Genomic DNA, 18,807 nt, shown 5'->3' on the forward strand with positions numbered 1-18,807 from the left:
AAGAAGTGAAGAAAGCAACTCAAGAAAGAATTCAAGAAACGGAAAAGTGGACGAACTCCAGATGGAGACAGAACTAATCATGAGTGCGGCAGCTGGAAGCAGGATGAGCCTAAACAGGGACAGCGATGGAAAAATTGTTACGACTAAACAAGAACCATAAGTTAAGTATTTGAAAAAAAGAGGGGGTAAGAAACAAAAAAAAAAAAAAAGAGAAGAAGGGGGGAGATGTTTTCAACATTAAAATAAGTTTGGTGCGTAAGCGAAGTCTACTTAAGTTTCAAATCAATGCAAACACTTCGCTTACGCACGCATTGCCTCATGACACTTAATACTGCAAACCTTGTCATCTTGTAGACACACGGGAACCACAATCGACCAGAGCACTACGTCTGCACAAACCAACCATGGCGCCGACAAAACCAGCCCTTTTCAGACCTTTGGCACGGAACGACTACCGAGATCCGACCAAAAAAAAAAAAGAGAGGACCCAAAAAGTTGTCAAAACAGCATGATCCGGGATAGTGACAAAGGGAGCCCAAGAAGGCCCTACGGTCACGTCCGCCAGTTAAGGTCCCAGGTGGAAGCCATCAACGGACTTCCAGGGTCAGTTTTACAAATGAAAGGCCAACCAACTCACAAAGCAGCTGATGCGGCATCAGGAAAACGCCAACGCCAGCAAAACAAGGCAAGGCCAGGAGGAAGTGTCACACGAGACAGGACGTAATATGGACTAACATAGGCATGGTCAGGATTCCAAACGTAAACAGCAATGAGTCGTCCGGCGGAGGAACGGGAAGGGCAGAACTGTACAATGAAAAAAAAAAAGAAGAAAGGAGGCGATCGCAACCCATGGAAAGGCAGTCGGCGGGCTCGAGAAGAAGATTCTGTGTAGTGTGTCAGATCTTTGTGAAAGTGTCGTGAGAACAATATAGATTAAAGGTTAGGTTAGCGTTGTAGAAATTGGACAATTGTAGTCAGGCTAGGGTTTTGTTAGAAATTAAGCTTCATTTTTTATTTTTGGTGAATGTATACCAAACTGTAAGGGGTGTGTCGTCTGGAAGCCGACTTTGTAACGGGGGGGATGTAAGATATGGGTACCCCGTACACCAAAACCACCTAATAGACATAATGTGAGGTCAATGAAATCGATGAACTGTCGTACGATCAGACGATGCAATTCAGCAATAGGAAATGCAACGTCCTGATTTGAGGGGGTTCATCGGCTCCTTGACCAGTGGAACTTTGGAAGGGAGTGAGTGGGTCGATGGTTGGTGTTGAAGGTGGTTGTTGGTGTCGGGGGTGCCCAGAAGGCTGCGGGCCAGATCGGCACAAGAATACCCCTCAATAATGTAAGTAGGCTAAGAGTAGAATAAACTAGTAAACGAAACTAAGCGTCTGAATATATACCCCACTCCCTGATCTTACATTAGTATAGAATGGATCACCACTATTTTCCTAATTTCACGGTGCTACCGCCGAAAGTTAAAAAACCGCCCCCGATCGCTCTCATTAATCTTTTCCAGCGACACCTGCACCAGCGATTTAGAAGAATAGTCAGAGCTTCACCTTTTTGATCTCTAATGCATACACATTGAAAAAGAAAAATTCCGAGATGCATCGTCGATTTGTCACGCGATAAATTCAAGCGATTGGTGATAAATCGTCGCACTTTGTTAACGTTTATGACGTTTTTGTTATCAATAGGAAATAACGAAGTTAAATATGGGGCAGGCGGGTTGGTCCCGGTTTTCTTTTTGTGTTGTGTGGGACATAAATAATAGAAGCCGCGGAAAGTTTATCAGGTCGGGTCGGAGTTGTAAGCGTTTAAGCAAAACGACGGTTTTTATCGCTTAACGGTTTGGTGTTTATAGTTTACAAGAAATTTATTTGTTGGCGGGTTAATGGAAAAGAGAGGAAAGAGTCTGGGAGATTAAGGTAAAGTTCTCATTCCGTTACATTTTGTGTCAGTTTTAACCGTCCATTGATCCGGCCACAAATTCCTATTCGCATGTGGAAAACCACCCCCAAAGCCGTCGTGTCAATTTCATCGTTACCATAAATTATAACAGGAATATCTGAACGTGACAAATTCGCCAAACTAGAACATGCTTTGTTGTTGAATATTTTAATACGACATCAATCAATGAAATGCTGTTTGTTTGAACTGATCAAAGTAAACCAAACATAGCCGCAATGAAAAAAGTAGTTAAGGTGTCAAAAATCTCATTATGGAGAGCACAAAAACTGTGTAAACAAGCAAAGTAAACATAGCAAAGTCGGTTGACTATTATTGGGAGCCAAAACAAACAGTTTCAATTTCAGAGCGTCCAATTTTTCTCTTTTCAGAGCAGCAACGCATGAAATTGGCTTTGACGAAAATTTATAAATACAGTCGTTTCGTTTTATACGTGCATAAAAAGGCGAAAAGAGAATCCCGATGAAATATCGCCGACGGGTTATCTTTATTGTCACTTTGAGACCGCATTTGCGCTTTTTTCCGCCGCTTAATAAGGAGTTTAGTGAGTTTAAATCCGGATAATTATTAGGACCTGGCGTGTCATATTTTATTTCCTGTGGTGATTCGCTTCAGTGAGCTTTGATTAAATTGTAGTCTTTAAGAGGGGGAATTATAAGGAGGAGGAAGCTTCAACTCTACAAGGATAATCTGTTATGCTCTGTTTGTCTTAGCAAGTTTCTAACAAACTAATTGTTTAATTATAGAGGTTACAACATCAAGATCTAGTCAAGTAGCAAAATTTATAGACTGACTGCAATAATCGAGCTCTATGCACACATTAGTTTATTGAGGAGTTGCGAGAACTGATCTTACCAATGGAGATGTTTAATTAAAATTAAATGATGAAAATCCTAGACCTACAACAATTTTTCAAAGTAATATTCTCATAACTGCAAGTAGCGTTCTATGTACTCTTGAAAATTAATTGAAATTGAGTCGTTTTTTATTAATAAAAACCTACTTTATTACCCAAAAACTCGTTTAATTTACCCCCATCTTTCTTAGTTTCAGAGCTTTTAGTTCCGAAACTGAAAGTCTACAGAAGTTTCTCAAGTCTCATTAAGAGTTGAAAAACTAGATCTAAATAAATTAGTGAATAATTTAATAAGATTTCTAAAAGGAGGAAACGCCGGGAAAAGTCAGTTTTCTCAAGCAATTATCTAAAAAAAAGCCAGCATAAGGCTATAAATTTTCCAATCGTCCATTTTTTCCATTCCAACCGCGTCACGTAATTTGATAAAATCATAAAATACATCAGCCGATCGATTTTTTCTTTATTTATGGTAAGGCATCCAAGCGAACGTACACTAAATTAGAACGCGAGTGGATTTTATTTATTTTTCCCGGCTTTTCCCTTACTTATTTCGCTTGCATTGCCAGTATTCGTCGTTGTTGTGATATGCATAACAATTTTTTATGTCGTATTCCTCTCGCTTTTCAAATCAACGCAACAGAAGCACAATTGATTAAGGTAGTATGGTCGACGGAACCGTTTTCCTAGGATTTTACTGCCCATTGTAAAACCGCTTTTGAGGATTATTTCGCGATTGGAGAAAAAACTGGAAACATAGATGACACCGACTTGTCTATGTCTAAGGTGAAGGCGAAATATGAGAAATCCTTCACTAAAAATCGTAATTTTAGTAATTTTAGTGCTACAGCTATGAAATTTGGGGAAATTACTAGTTTTTGATCAAATATTAACTCTGTCAAATTTCAACATTGTAGATTAAAAGACACAAATTTTAAAAATTATTTTTAAGGCGAAGCAGAAACATGAGAAATCCTTTCAAAAATTCGTAATTTTGGTAATTTTAGTGCTACAGCTATCAAACTTGGGGAAATTACTGGTTTTTAATCGAATAATAATAACTCTGTCAAATTGCAACATTGTTTCATTCATTAGTTCATTATCCTCGGTTATGTTAGGACAATAGCGCCACTGATTATTTTTTGTTCGCTCAAGAAAAAGGTAGTTATATTATATAAGCAATTAGGAAATTACATATTAATCTCATTATTGGAATCAGTTGTGTTTCGACTTTTGATAAAGACGGTCGTTTTGGTGATTTGTGCTACTGAGTGCTGCTCTGAGAAAATATCTTGCAAGGTAAAGTACTACCCTATATTATTTTCAAGAGTTTTCAATTCAGCGATACGTTAGGCGCGTTTGATTGTCTATTTTTTCAGTTCGTTGGTGTTGACAAAAGCAGTTTAATATACAGAGTGTTTATGCTTAGTAATAATCGGAATTTAAACATTTAAACTATTTTGTTCTTACAAATGTTTATCTAAGATCTGTGTTTGACTGTTAAATACAATGAACAAAATTAGAAGGTTGCTCAAAGAATTTTGGAAATTTTTCATTCAGACGAAAACATTTCTTTAAATTAGCCACCCAATATTAATTTTGCGATTTAAATTTTATTTGAAAGCACATATGGAACTCAACTTTATAATCGTGTTCTGTACTAGAAATTCTGTTTTCTTTGCTTGGATCTTTCGTAAAAATTTCCATAGTTGTCTCACGCCACCGTGCTGAAATTCACTTAGGTCTCATGTATTCATTTCATCCTTCAATTACGTAATTAGTTGAAGGTCAGACAAGTTGAGCAGTACGGCACCACCGACAAACAATTCATTTTTTTGGCAAAAAAATAGTTAGATAGCAATACTGATAACTTCCCTCTTATTGTGCTCAATTTCAAGTCCAATTATATGAAAAAAAGCCACACTAATAAACCTTTGTTGAAATATGCCTTGATTGATTGTCTGTCTGGAGGAAATATGACAAATTCGCTAAAAATCCTGATGTGACCCAGATGTCTTATTGCATACTTAACAAGGAACCAAAATCAGCGTCTCAGCGAAAACCAAATGATTAAATTTTGCGGCATAGTGAAATCAGTGCTTCATTATTTATTATTTAGGCGTGTTCGGACTTTCGTTTTAAAAATTCGAAATTTGGTTTAATCTGCTATTATTACATCTGAATATTGCAAGGCAGTCTAAATACAAGTTTTTAATGTAAGAGAACAGTTTTGACAAAATTTGCATTGCATTTTTCGGTAAATTTCTAATTGATTGGTTTTAATCTTGCCGAAATGGTATTTTCCGCAAGTTCTTAAAATGAAATATCTTTTGAAAATGCAAAAACCTGATTATTTTTTGTTCGCTCAAGAAAAAGGTAGTTAGCAATTAGGAAATTACATAATAGTCTCATTATTAGAATCAGTTGTGTTTCGACTTTTGATAAAAACGGTCGTTCCGTGCTGCTCTGAGAAAATATCTTGCAAGGTAAAGTACTACCAAGGTAATGTTAGTACGTACTAGAGTTATGAAATGGGGGGAAATGACTAATTTTTAATCAAATATTAACTCTGCCAAATTGCAAAATTGTAAATCAAAAGACGTAAATAGAAATTTTTATTTTTAATTCCCAAATGCTTCACTAAAATTGATAACTCTCGTAATTTTAGTGAAATTTGAAAAAGTTACTACTTTTAAGTCGTGTTTTATCTCCAAAACTCGATTGTTTAAATTAGAATGTAAATCAATTTTGTGGACCTATGACAGATTTAAATATACGGTTTTCTCCATCGTTTATCTAGTAGCGATAAAACCATAGAGCAAACCATAAAAAATGAGAATAAAACCTAAAATGACGGATTGTTGCTACTCTTTCATTATTAGATTGAAAATTTTAAAACTATGTAAAGTTGCAAAATCTGTTTTGTCTACCAATCGTATATTTGGATTTATTTTGGAAGTCGACCTTCTGAAAAATCGTTGTCATTCATTACCTTCGGTTATGGCAATAGCGCCACCTGATTAGGTACTTTTTGTTCGCTCAAGAAAAAAGCAAAAGTTTTTGTTATAAGCAATTAGGAAATTAATCTCCTTATTGAAAACAGTTGTGTTTCGACTTTTGATAAAGACGGTCGTTTTAGAGATGTGTGCTACAGAGTGCTGTTCTGAGGAAATATTTTGTAAGGTAAAGTACTAACATTCATTTATAAACATTTTCGAGAGTTTTCAATTCAGAGAAACGTTAGGCGCGTTTGATTGTCTATTTTTTCAGTTCGTTGGTGTTGACAAAAGCAGTTTAATATACAGAGTGTTTATGCTTAGTAATAATCGGAATTTAAACATTTTAAACTATTTTGTTCTTACAAATGTTTATCTAAGATCTGTGTTTGACTGTTAAATACATTGAACAAACTTAGAAGGTTGCTCAAAGACTTTTGGAAATTTTTCATTTAGACGAAAACATTTCTTTAAATTAGCGACCCAATATTAATTTTGCGATTTAAATTTTATTTGAAAGCACATATGAAACTCAACTTTATAATCGTGTTCTGTACTAGAAATTCTGTTTTCTTCGCTTGCATCTTTCGTAAAAATTTCCATAGTCGTCTCACGCCACCGTGCGTGGAATTCACTTAGGTCTCATGTATTCATTTGATCCTTTAATTCCGTAATTAGTTGAAGGTCAGACGAGTTGAGCAGTACCGCACCACCGACAAACAATTCGTTTTTTTGGCAAAAAAATAGTTAGATAGCAATACTGATAACTATCCTCTTATTGTGCTCAATTTCAAGTCCAATTATATGAAAAAAGCCACACTGATAAACCTTTGATGAAATATGCCTTGATTGATTTTCTTTCTGGAGGAAATATGACAAATTCGCTAAAAATTTTGATGTGACCCAGATGTCTTATTGCATACTTAACAAGGAATCAAAATCAGCGTCTCAGCGAAAATCAAATGATTAAATTTTGCGGCATAGTGAAATCAGTACTTCATTATTTATTATTTAGGCGTGTTCGGACTTTCGTTTTAAAAATTCGAAATTTGGTTTAAATTTAATTTGGTTAAATACAAGTTTTTAATGTAAAGGAACAGTTTTGAAAAAAAAATGCATTGCATTTTTCGGTAAATTTCTAATTGATTGGTTTTAATCTTGCCGAAATGGTATTTTCCGCAAGTTCTTGAAATGAAATATCTTTTGAAAATGCAAAAACCTGATTATTTTTTGTTCGCTCAAGAAAAAGGTAGTTACAATTAGGAAATTACATAATAATCTCATTATTAGAATCAGTTGTGTTTCGACTTTTGATAAAGACGGTCGTTTCGTGCTGCTCTGAGAAAATATCCTGCAAGGTAAAGTACTACCAAGGTAATGTTAGTGCTAGAGTTATGAAATGGGGAAAAATGACTAGTTTTTAATCAAATATTAACTCTGCCAAATTGCAAAATTGTAAATCAAAAGACATAAATAGAAATTTTTATTTTTAATGCCCAAATGCTTCACTAGAATTGATAACTCTCGTAATTTTAGTGAAGTTTGAGAAAGTTACTACTTTTAAGTCGTGTTTTACCTCCAAAACTCGATTATTTAAATTAGAATGTAAATCAATTTTGTGGACCTATGACAGATTTAAATATGCGGTTTTCTCTATCGTTTATCTAGCACTATTGTTGCTACTCTTTCATTATTAGATTGAAAATTTTAAAACTATGTAAAGTTGCAAAATTTGTTTTGTCTACCAATCGTATATTTGGATTTATTTTGGAACTCGACCTCCAGAAAAATCGGTTATGGCAATAGCGCCACCTGATTAGGTACTTTTTGTTCGCTCAAGAAAAAAGTTAAAGTTTTTGTTATAAGCAATTAGGAAATGAATCTCATTATTGAAGACAGTTGTGTTTTGACTTTTGATAAAGACGTCTGTTTCAGAGATGTGTGCTACAGAGTGCCGTTCTGATAAAATATTTTGTAGGGTAAAGTACTAACCTATATTCATTTGATTGTTTGATTGTTCATTTTTTCAGTATGTTAGCGTTAACGCAAGCAGTTTAACATACAGAGTGTTTATGTTTAGCAATAATCGGATTTTAAAGGAAGTTAGATACATATTGCAAGGCAGGCTAGATACAACAAGTTTTTAATGTAAGGGAACTGTTTTAACCAAAATTGCGTCGGTAAATTTCCGATTGATTAGTTTTAATATTGGCGAAACGGTATTTTCCGCGAGTCTTGGAATGAAATGTTTTTTGAAAACGCGAGGCGAAATAGTAACGAAATTTCATAGCAATTTGATAGATTTCCTATCAGGAGATATATTTTTGACCGTATGGCATTTTTCTGTACGTTTTAGTCTTGTTTTTTAATGCAGATTACGTAATTGATGGAACTGCATTGTTCCTAATTAGTAAAAGGTCAGTGCAATCACAAATAAATTGGGAGGTTTTTTTTTTAAGAAAAAAAGAGTTAAATCATTGTTATCTAATAACGTCCGTAAAGCCATTATTTATTTAGTTGTACTCCGAGTTTTGAGTAAGAAAGACGTGCTACAGTGACTCGAAATTTATTTTAGTGTAGTTTAGTGATTGCCAGAGTTTAATGGTAGGACTTGCATTGCTACGATGGTTTAAATGCAGGCGTGTACTATTTTTCCATACATATTTGACTTTTTTACTTATTCGTATTTATTTGTTACAGATATCATCCTAACTTCGGAATTTTCACTCGAAATCTTGGAACATCTTGAAAAATGTAAGACGAAGGATTAAGGTAGGACAGTTTAGTTGCATCTTTCTAGTTCACTGTTCTTGTTGCATTTTTGCATCATTTCTTCATTTACCAATTTTATCTTTTTTATACTTTTTCTTAGTCTCATGTCTATTGAAATGAAATTCCTCCTTTCTATGACGTTTTGCTCTTTTACCACATGAACTTCTATTTCCTCTCTTTCTTAATACTGGAAAACTCTGTCCAATTATTTTATATCAACACGACCATGAACTTCTATTTCCTCTCTTTCTTAATACAGGAAAACTCTGTCCAATTCTTTTATACCAACACAACAATGAACTTCTATTTCCTCTCTTTTTAATACTGGAAAATTCTGTCCAGTTCTTTTATACCAACAGAACCAAGGGGAAACAAGTAGGTAGACAAAATTGGGGAATTAGATATACACACATTTTGCGTGAGTTTATGGAAACATCCATGTATGTTCTGTATTCTGCACATAATTTAACATCACTACACTTGCTGCCACCTACCCTGTACACTTAAACATACCAACACTAGAAAGGGGACCCACGTTCATCCACGTAGGCACACACATTTAGGAAATTAGGTACCTTTTGCGTGCGTCTATGGAAACATCCATGCATGTTCTGTAGCCGACACATTAGTTTGTCAAGTTACGGCATTTACAGAGTCTTCTAAAGGTGTTCAGTTTGTGTGAGCTAATGATGCGACGGTGTCAATCCGATACCGACCAGCAGACGTCGGGTACGAATGACTTCATTTGCAGCTCTAAACTCTCAGAGCGCATTTAGTTGAAGCTGTATCTGCATATCTCCACGATTTGACTTTAGGGGGGTGGATGAACCTTAAGGCGGGGGGATTTAGCTAGAAAGCCGAAGTAGAATGCCGGTCGCATCACATGCTAACCTAGAAACAGGGCCAATGTTAGTCATTCAATACCCCAGGCTCGGATTGTGTTATACCATAATGGTTGTAACGGAACTATTGAGGTATTTTGCTTTCATTTCTCCAACACTGGTTGGACAGTATTCATTTGGCACCACCGAAAAACTGGCCTCGACTGGACAATTGGTAGCCGACAGACCTTAGTATGTGGGCGCGCGATGAACGAACATCATGTTGAGGGGGACGAGGACACTATAAGGACGGGAGTTTAGCTAGCTGTCGTTTGAAAGCACAACTGCCCTTCGAATCAAAATTTACCATAGCGTTCAGAATAGGATTAGAATCATTTTATGTAATTTATTTTTCAAGACGGTTAGCTAGGAGTTGGTTCGAAAGTAAATGTCCGGTTAGTTTTGCTAGAAGGGTGGACACACTTTACGGGACACCTTGGTCAAGATGCTCACTCACGGGATAAACTTTTGTTTCGTTAAACATGGTGGACTTCCGGGAGCCGAGTTCATTTTGGTTCCACCAAGATCCCCTACGGTGTCTGTGTTCGCGAAAGGGGTGTATTTTGAGACCAAAAATGGGGGGAGAGTCACCCGAATTTCATTCATTTTCTCTTGCCACTTTACACTTTTCAACTCCAACTTGTGCCCTATTTGTTTAATTTTCCATGAGTCACTCTGCCCAACCACCCATTCATTCCCCATCTGAACACTGTCATTTTATCTGTTTCAATGTTCTCTTTTTTTTCTTAATAAAAAATGAGGAGAGAGTCACCCGAATTCCATTCATTTTTTCTTGCCACTTTAAACTTTTCAACTCCAACTTGTGTCCTATTTGGTCACTTTGCCCAACCACCCATTCATTCCCCATCTGAACACTATTTTTATTAAATTTTCCTTCATTCCACCATTTTACGACGCTCCTAATTTTGTCATTTTATCTATTTTAATGTTCTCTTTTTTTTTCTTATTAAAAAATGGGGGAGAGTCACTCGAATTTCATTCATTTTCTCTTTTCAACTTCGTGATTACTTGAGTCCCATTTTTATTGAGTTTTCCTCCATTCCACCATTTTACGACGTCCCTAATTTTGTCATTTTATCTGTTCCAATTTTCTAATTTTTTCTTATTACTCCTCCTATTCTTATTCCACCATTGATTTCGAGTGTCGAAACTTTTAGTGCGCGAGATAGTTCAGTTCAGTTTCAGTAGTGTCTTAAAAATAAAATAAAATTAAAATCGTCCTTAAAAACAAAGTGAGTGAGTGGTTCCTGGTTCCTAGAGGAGAATGCAGAGGTACGAGCTTGGCGACACAGCACGTGGTCAGGATTAAAGGGTAAGTTATTTCATCCCTCCAAATATGTACAAATACTCATATTTATTTCTTTAATTCTAGCTACCATCGTAGAAGCCATAAAGGTAGGATGTGGGATTGTTGGGCATTTTCCGAAACTGTTCATCGTCGTTCGCCACTGTAAAATTTCCTCTCTTGTACATCTTCGTAAATTCGGTCCCGCGATCGCGAGTGTTCAAATTCAGAGTCGAGTTTCGCAAAACAGTGCCGAAGTACTTTTAGTGCGCGAGATAATCAAATGAAAGTCATGTGAGTGGTTTCTGTTCCTCGAGGGGGATGCAGTGGTTGGAGCGCGACGATACTGCTTAGGAATCAGGATTAAAGGTAGGTCCGTGTACGAAGACGATGGCGACGTTGGATCTCACAAGGAAGGATTTTTTCCTTCTGGGTGACGGGATTTGAACGACGATGGACCTCGCGATGGGAGTTGTTCGCGGAGTGTCAGTGCATTCGTTTTTTGACAAGTGGTAGTGGTAGTGACACTGTGTAAGTTAATATGCAGGTAAGACAAAACTATGTTTACCTAAATGAACATAATTTCACCTCTCTACAACTCTTCGTAAATTCGGAACTTCCGCGAGTATAAAAGTTAAAAGTCGAGTTCTGAGAAAAAGTGCCGAAGCTCTTTTTAGTGCGCGAGCTACTTTAGTGTCTTAAAGCTAAAATTAAAACCGTTTTTGAAACAAAGTGAGTGAGTGCTTCCTATGTCCTAGAGGGGGATGCAGTGGTAGGAGCCTGCCGACACAGCTTCTGGATCAGGACTAAAGGGTAAGTTAATAAAATTCGTAATTTTTGTAATTTTAGTGCTGCAGCTATGAAATTTGGGGAAATTGCTAGTTTTCAATCGTTTATTAACTCTGCCAAATTGCAGCATTGTAGATCAAAGGACACAAATTTTAGAAATTTTTATTTTCAAGGCAAGCCGAAATATAAGAAATCCTCCCTTAAAACTCGCAATTTTGGTAATTTTAGTGCTACAGCTATGAAATTCCATCGTCAATTTGAAAATGCGAGTAAAATGATTAATAAAACATTTCTATTGCAGTAGGTCCGTGTATGAAGATGACGGCGACGTTGGATCTCACAAGGTAGGATTTTCTTCTTTTTGGTATTGGTTTTTGGTATTGGTATTGGGATGTGTAAGTGAACCCGTTTTTTGCGCAGTGGTAGTGTTAGTGTGTCAGTGTGTTAGTGTGTGTTAACATGCAGGTAAGAGATCAACAGTCGCCTAAATGTAAGACACAATATCTGTATCTGCCCAAATTTAACACAGCCAATATAAATTTCATAATTGTCACTAATTGATTCTATACAAATTTTGAAAACACCTTCGTGATTTGCAAGCTTTTATTTTATTTATTTAATAAATAAATTAAAAGCTTTTAAATTACGAAGGTGTGTATATAGGTATATATATATATATATATATATTATGGCTATTATTATTATTATTATACATATTTATCATTAAATTATTATTAATTTTATCTTTCATCAAGCTTTTTCTTTAGCTCCAAAAATTAGGGTTGACTGCAGATGTCAGATTTTGCATTTAAGCGACTCCTATAAGTAACTGTTTTTTTCACTTCTTGAAAACGAAATTGTTAGGTAAAAGACAACTATGTCCAGGTAAGTACACAATTTTATATTATTTTATCACATAAATAAACACTTTTTTTTAGGTTTAACTCCGCCTGCAGCGTCCTGGGGTCTGTTTCATAAAACTAACTCTGATAATTTACAATTAGAAGTTGATTAGTGTTTGAACTAAAGACACCTTAGTAATTTATCATAGTAAGTTTTTATGGTACAAACCCCCTGGGGTACATTCCGTATCACTAAGGACGCTGTTGCCGGTCCCAAGCCCGGAAAAAGGAGGAGGGTTTTTCGGCTATTTTAGGAAGGAACCTGCCCACTGTAAAACCGCTTTTGAGGATTATTTCGCAGTTGGAGAAAAAACTGGAAACATAGATGACACCGACTTGTCTATGATTATGGAAGCCAGTTTTGTCATGGAGGAATGAAGATGTTCAAGGTGAAGACGAAATATGAAAAATCCTTCACAAAAATTCGTAATATTAGTAATTTAAGTGCTTCAGTTATGAAATTTTTGGAAATTACTAGTTTTTAGTCAAATATTAACTCTGCCAAATTGCAAAATTGTAAATCAAAAGACATAATAGACATTTTTATTATTAATGCCCAAATACTTCACTAAAATTAATGACTCTCGTAATTTTAGTGAAATTTGAGGCAGTTACTACTTTTAAGTTGTGTTTTACCTCCAAAACTCGATTTTTTAAATTAGAATGTAAATCAATTTCATGGACCTATGACAGATAGAAATATGCGGTTTTCTCTATTGTTTTTCTAGTACTATTGTTCCTACTCTTTCATTATTTGATTGAAAATTTTCAAACTATGTAAAGTTGCAAAATCTGTTTTGTCTACCTGAGGTAGCCTGCGGTTATGGGAATAGCGCCACCTGATTACGTACTTTTTGTTCGCTCAAGAAAAAAGTAAAAGTGTTATAAGCAATTAGGAAATTACATATTAAAAGTTTCTTGGAATGATGGAGAATATTGCGAAACGTGCCAGTTACTATAGTAAACAGTAAAGAGAGAATCAGATGACATAAAACGCTACCCAATTACTTCTGAACAAATTGTATTGTAAACTTAGTGTTTGTGTCTCAGTTGGTCATCCTGTTCGTAATAGAGTTAAAGAGACGTTAATTCAACCCTGCGACAAGGAGAGGGTTGAAGAGAATTCAGTTTATAGGGGTAATGATTTCTGGAAGGGTTTATTGAGAATATTATAGCGGGGTAATGCGTTATGGTAACACTAATCACTTAATTGGGGGATTTAGATGAGAGATTATTGCGTTTTATTCCTTGTTCTGATAAGAAATTACCCACAAAAAATCCGATAATAACACAAAATTAAGTAACACTGTAACGGTTACACAGTCCTAAGTAAGCACCCCCAATTTTTAAGTTCCATCATCCTCTAGAGTGTCACAAAATTCGTCGGTTCATAAAAAAACCACTTTGGTCGTGTAGTGATTTCTCTCGACTTCAATTTCAGCGAAAGCCGTCGCGACGCTGATAAAATGCGTACTCTAGACATTCTAAAATTCGAATTTTTCTTCAATTCTTACATTATACAGTCGGTACGAATAACTTCAAAGAAAAATCAACTCGTTATTTTAGGTGACGCTGTGATTGCAGCGTCGTGTCGCTGAAATTACTGACACCTTTCAAAAGACTGTGATGAAAGGAATTAAACATCAAACAGGATTTTTAAAAAGGTTTTTATGGACTCGATTTGGAAGTGTGATCTTACCTTGGAGGGCAGCAGGGCATTTTAGAAGAGGACGAGCGCCATCGAATATCTGCAACAAAATTTTGTTATTAACATTAGAAATTAGAGCTCCTTTTTCATCCCTTTTTTTGATAGAAACTCGAACATCTATCTAATAATAAGACCGTTTTGGAAATCCAATTTTTCACTGTAGAACTATAAATTATTTTGATAACGTTGTAAAAGAGATTAAATATTGACACGACGAGATTAATGTAGCAGTTCTGTTGATTTTTTAAAATTTATCATAACTCGAAGGCAAATGCAAAAAATCCAATTTACGAAGAACAAACCCTTGAGAATAAAAGCGATAGGAGAACATGTCGGCAATCAAACATAATCGTAGCTCCGATCTAAATTATCAAACTTTTTACATTTAATGTTTGACTTGCTTCGTTGGTCCGTAAAACCCAACCTATGCAAATTTGTTCTCATCAAATTGATACGTGATAGATTATCTCTTGGATTCGCATAAGCCATTAGAAGCTTTAATAAGGGTATATCTTGGAAACTATTTGAATACAGATGAGGTTGCTCTGTCCGACTATTCCAATACACCCCGCAAAGCACAATTTATTCAAATGCAAACCTGAATAAAAATAAATCCTTCTTTTATCCGCCGTGTCATCGCCTTTATATAAATATGAATAGGTAAAGCGATCATTTTATCTAAACGCATTATCGCTAGAAAGTCGTGCTTTTTACAGTTTTAAGATGCGATCCGAATGGAAGATTGATGTCGAAATACCACGCAGTATCGAGGGCGTTAGTCTCCAGGGGTATTAAAATGTCTCATGTGTGTTGCAGCAAATTGCGATTTGAACTCGTATTTTTATCACTCCAAAGCTTTCACTTTGCTACAAGTCAAGATTTCATCATAATAATTAACTAAGCTGTGAAACGTAGTTTGATCTGTAGAGCTTTGATCATTAGAGTGTGACTGCTCGTTGTCCTGCAGACCAACATGGACTGGTCCTGCGATACACGAAGAGTAAGTTCCGCTTTTGATGCTGTGAGTCTGAAGTGGAGAACGGAAAACGAAGCCTGCCATACAAACGGATATAATTACATTTTACGTAATCTATAGTACAATTACGGATCAAAAGTTAAAAAGCAATCAAAAGCTCAAACTCATTTATATTTATAGGCGCAGAGATAAAAAGGGCGGAATTGGGAAAAAAGGTCAAAACGGAAAACTACGAATTAAATGAATTGGAAGAAAGTTAAAAAATCTAAATATTTCAGACATTTATCAAACTTTGAAATTCTAAAATTTTTCAGGTGCCATGTTCATTCAGTTCTTTGCACTCACAAGTTCAGACATAATTTATCCATCAGATTCTCAATTCCATTTTGAAAAATATTTTTATATCAAAACTTTTAGACTTTTCATATTCTTCACATATTTCAAATCGTCTCTGTTATATTCTTTAAAATCTGCTTCGTAATTCTGCACTGTTGGAGTGCTTTTTATTGTTTTTATTCTCTGAATCGATTAAAGTTATCGAAATCTTGGGATTCATTAAATTCAATTTTTAAATAAAACAAATTGAATACTATGTTGTCTTTTACCTCGCAGAAATAAAAAAAAATTGAAAATTTTTAGAAATAGGAAAATCAGGGAAATCTTTCGAGATGATTTGAGTAAAGCCTAGAGAATCATGAAGAAGCACAACGTTCAATTTGAAGCTGTCAGTTTTCTAAAATTTCAATAAACGTCAGTTCGCTTAATTAAAGAATCAAATTTTTGCATTTTACCTCCAGCCAAATAAGTTAATAAAAACCACGAAAGTAGCTTTACAACCTTTCCGAGTTTATTAACAATGTAATATACGTTTCTCCTGAAAATATTCTGAAGCAAAATGCAGTTACGAAGAGCCAGAAAATTGCTTCAGCATGTCTACATTCAACAACGGTTGACACAGATAGTTAATGCTTTATACATAAAGTACACGGTTTGGATATCTTCGTAGTTTCTCAAGAAGACAGACTCAGACGACAGTTATTATAGCATAGTCATTCCTTTGTGTTACCGGAAGCTTCCGGTTAATGGTATTTAAAAATTTGAATAGAGCGACTTCTAGAAAAATGTTGCATTTTATTAATATTTTGCTCGGATTTGTTTAGGGGCGAATAAATCGATGAAAGTGTAATCAATTACGTCAGTTGTATACGTTGGCAAGCGATCACATTTCTGTGGACACTTACAAACCGTTGATCATTTGATCGCTTACTCAGTCGGCGGTTATTTCATATTTACACTTTAAAACCTCCACGTATGTCGCCTCACCCCATCCGTCCAATTTCCATGACAAATGGAAGTTATCAGCATCATAACCCATAATTTCCACGAAATCTATGTAAAAACGTCGTCAATTTCCTTTTTCCATACCAGGCATTTGACAAGTCGTTCAAAATCCATCCAATTTTGTTATAAATACCATTCCGCCGGATTAATAATAGCGAAAGCATATCCGAGTGTCGTTTAAATGATTGATCGTCGTGGACATATTCCAGTTATTGTGCAGTGGCCATTTTATTATATTTCATTAATCTTGATCATGCTTCGGACAAAGGTGCCACCTTTCCGGACGATATCATTCTTGTGATTTTTATGAAGAATTGCGTGGTTATCTGGTCCAAGTGAAGGGCTCTTTAACGCGGCCATTACACCGTTTCAATTTCCTTCCGACCTTTTGCGGGAAAAAGAACCCGAGATCGTTAACGTCCTCGATTGTATACACTAACAGAGTTTATCGAATTCATAGAGGGTGTACGTACACAGGATTGTAATTAAATTTGTGGGGTGTTGGGAGATAGGTATGATAGCAGCGGACAATTCTAAATAGGGCGGTTAACCCTTCGAGGCGGGCGAAATCTATTGTTTCAACACAGAACTCACTCTATGATAGGAATGCTTTTGAGACGGAAATAGATCCTTCCGAGTCTCATAACTGTTCAATTCGTACCAAAATTACCATGAAATGAAGACAAGAGTTTTTTGAAATGCGTCGCGTTTATATCGACAGTTAAAATCTTGCAACCTCCTCACAAAACACGTTGTTTCATCATGTAAATCCGGCCATCTGCAATTTTCCGCAACAAGCATTTCTGCAAAGAAGAACACGCAAACCGGTCTCGATATCAGCTTGTTATTTTTAGCATCCGGATGTGGAAACCTCCTTGTTTGTGCATCGAAGGACGAAACCCGATCAATATGGATTCCGAAACACACATTCATGGTCACACACTCGTCTTTTTTGTGTCGTTGGCACCCTTGTCTTCGTCTCAAGAAATTAATACTTGGGATTAGGGAACATGTAAGCCGCAACGACGTCCTCGAATAGATAAGCAATGCCGGGTCACGATAAACCCGAGATAGATCGATTGGAATTAAGCAGACTATGCAAATGAACATGCACGCTGGATTAGGGTGTAATCAGTAACGGTACGTGACCATGATGCGACGGAGTTCCGGCTCAAAAGGACCAGTTTTTATACTGACTGTTGTTTGCTACATAAATCGTGCATGACAGGGTGGCACCACCTGCAACGAGGTTGTTGCTCCTATAATACAATCAATTCAACTCCGGCCTTTATCATGTCCTTATTAGAGCGAATTAGGGGTTTGTGGTAATTTACCCCCTATAATATTTACATTATTGTCCTTACAGGAAAAGGCTTTTTAGACAATGACACCCCCATTTCATGTATAATGAGTGATCTCGACCGTGCTTCTGCGTAACAGATTTTAATGATGGTATCAGAGGATCCAGAAGGTTATCTCGACTGGAACATATTCAATTTCTAGTTGCTATTACGTAATTTGTTTCATAAATATGGAATACCCGGCTGTATATTTACCTTAATTAAGGTGTGCTCAGCTTCGTGGAATTTGTAGGAAACCGTCATGTGTCTTGATGAAAGGGGTGGAGTGCATATTGCAAGGGAGGTAATTGAGATAGTAGATCTAATCAAGGCACATGCAGTTAGGATCAGAACGAATTAAAATTAGATCAGAAAAATCCAAGCAGCAATCAAAATTTGATTCATATTCTTATCCTAGCGCATACACCATTTATAGGTGTCCTAATATTCAAAACATCAGCGACTCTGTCATCTAAAAGCAATGTAGCGCAATAAAAACTTTAGAACATCCCTTCAAAGTAATCGGAAATCGATTCTTGAATGTAATAAATTGGTCGTTATCTCAATGGAGGTTTCCAAGCTAAAGGACGTGGCTAGCGCTCTTGTTTGGAAAACTCCAAAAACAGATAAATCTGGAAAGTTGAGACGGTATGAAAAATTGACAGAAATGTGTAATCACCGAGAGATTTAAACTCTGAGTACACAAATATAGACTTGGAATCGAATAATGATCTGATTTAAGTGTGTTTTTAAGGCAAATAATGGCTACTCACAGTGACTAAAGAGATGGTTGTTTTCTATCGACAAGGGTATTAAATGATAAAATAGCTGCATTACCAGCTTTTACAAAAGAGGAAGTTTTTTTCTTTGGCAATTTTCTGTACCCGCTGTGCCGAGCAAAGAAAACGATTTAAAATCTAGTAATTTTTTTCTGTTACAATTCGTTGACTTCATTTTCTGTACTCATC

General features: G+C 35.9%; 1 protein-coding gene across 1 annotated transcript in view; it reads right to left on the bottom strand.

The window, feature by feature from the left end:
- Positions 1 to 18,807, bottom strand: part of LOC148171525 (uncharacterized) — a 107,160-nt gene that overhangs the window by 56,578 nt on the left and 31,775 nt on the right. Inside the window, exon 2 of the mRNA XM_088041136.1 lies at positions 14,174 to 14,222. Coding sequence (XP_087897262.1) covers positions 14,174 to 14,193 — 20 coding nt within the window. The 5' untranslated portion in view covers positions 14,194 to 14,222. The remainder of the gene's footprint in view (positions 1 to 14,173; positions 14,223 to 18,807) is intronic.

This window comes from Gnatocerus cornutus, chromosome 7 (genome assembly GCF_029298725.1).
Source record: "Gnatocerus cornutus isolate USDA-ARS CGAHR chromosome 7, icGnaCorn1.1, whole genome shotgun sequence".
NCBI classification, from domain to species: Eukaryota; Metazoa; Arthropoda; class Insecta; order Coleoptera; family Tenebrionidae; genus Gnatocerus; species Gnatocerus cornutus.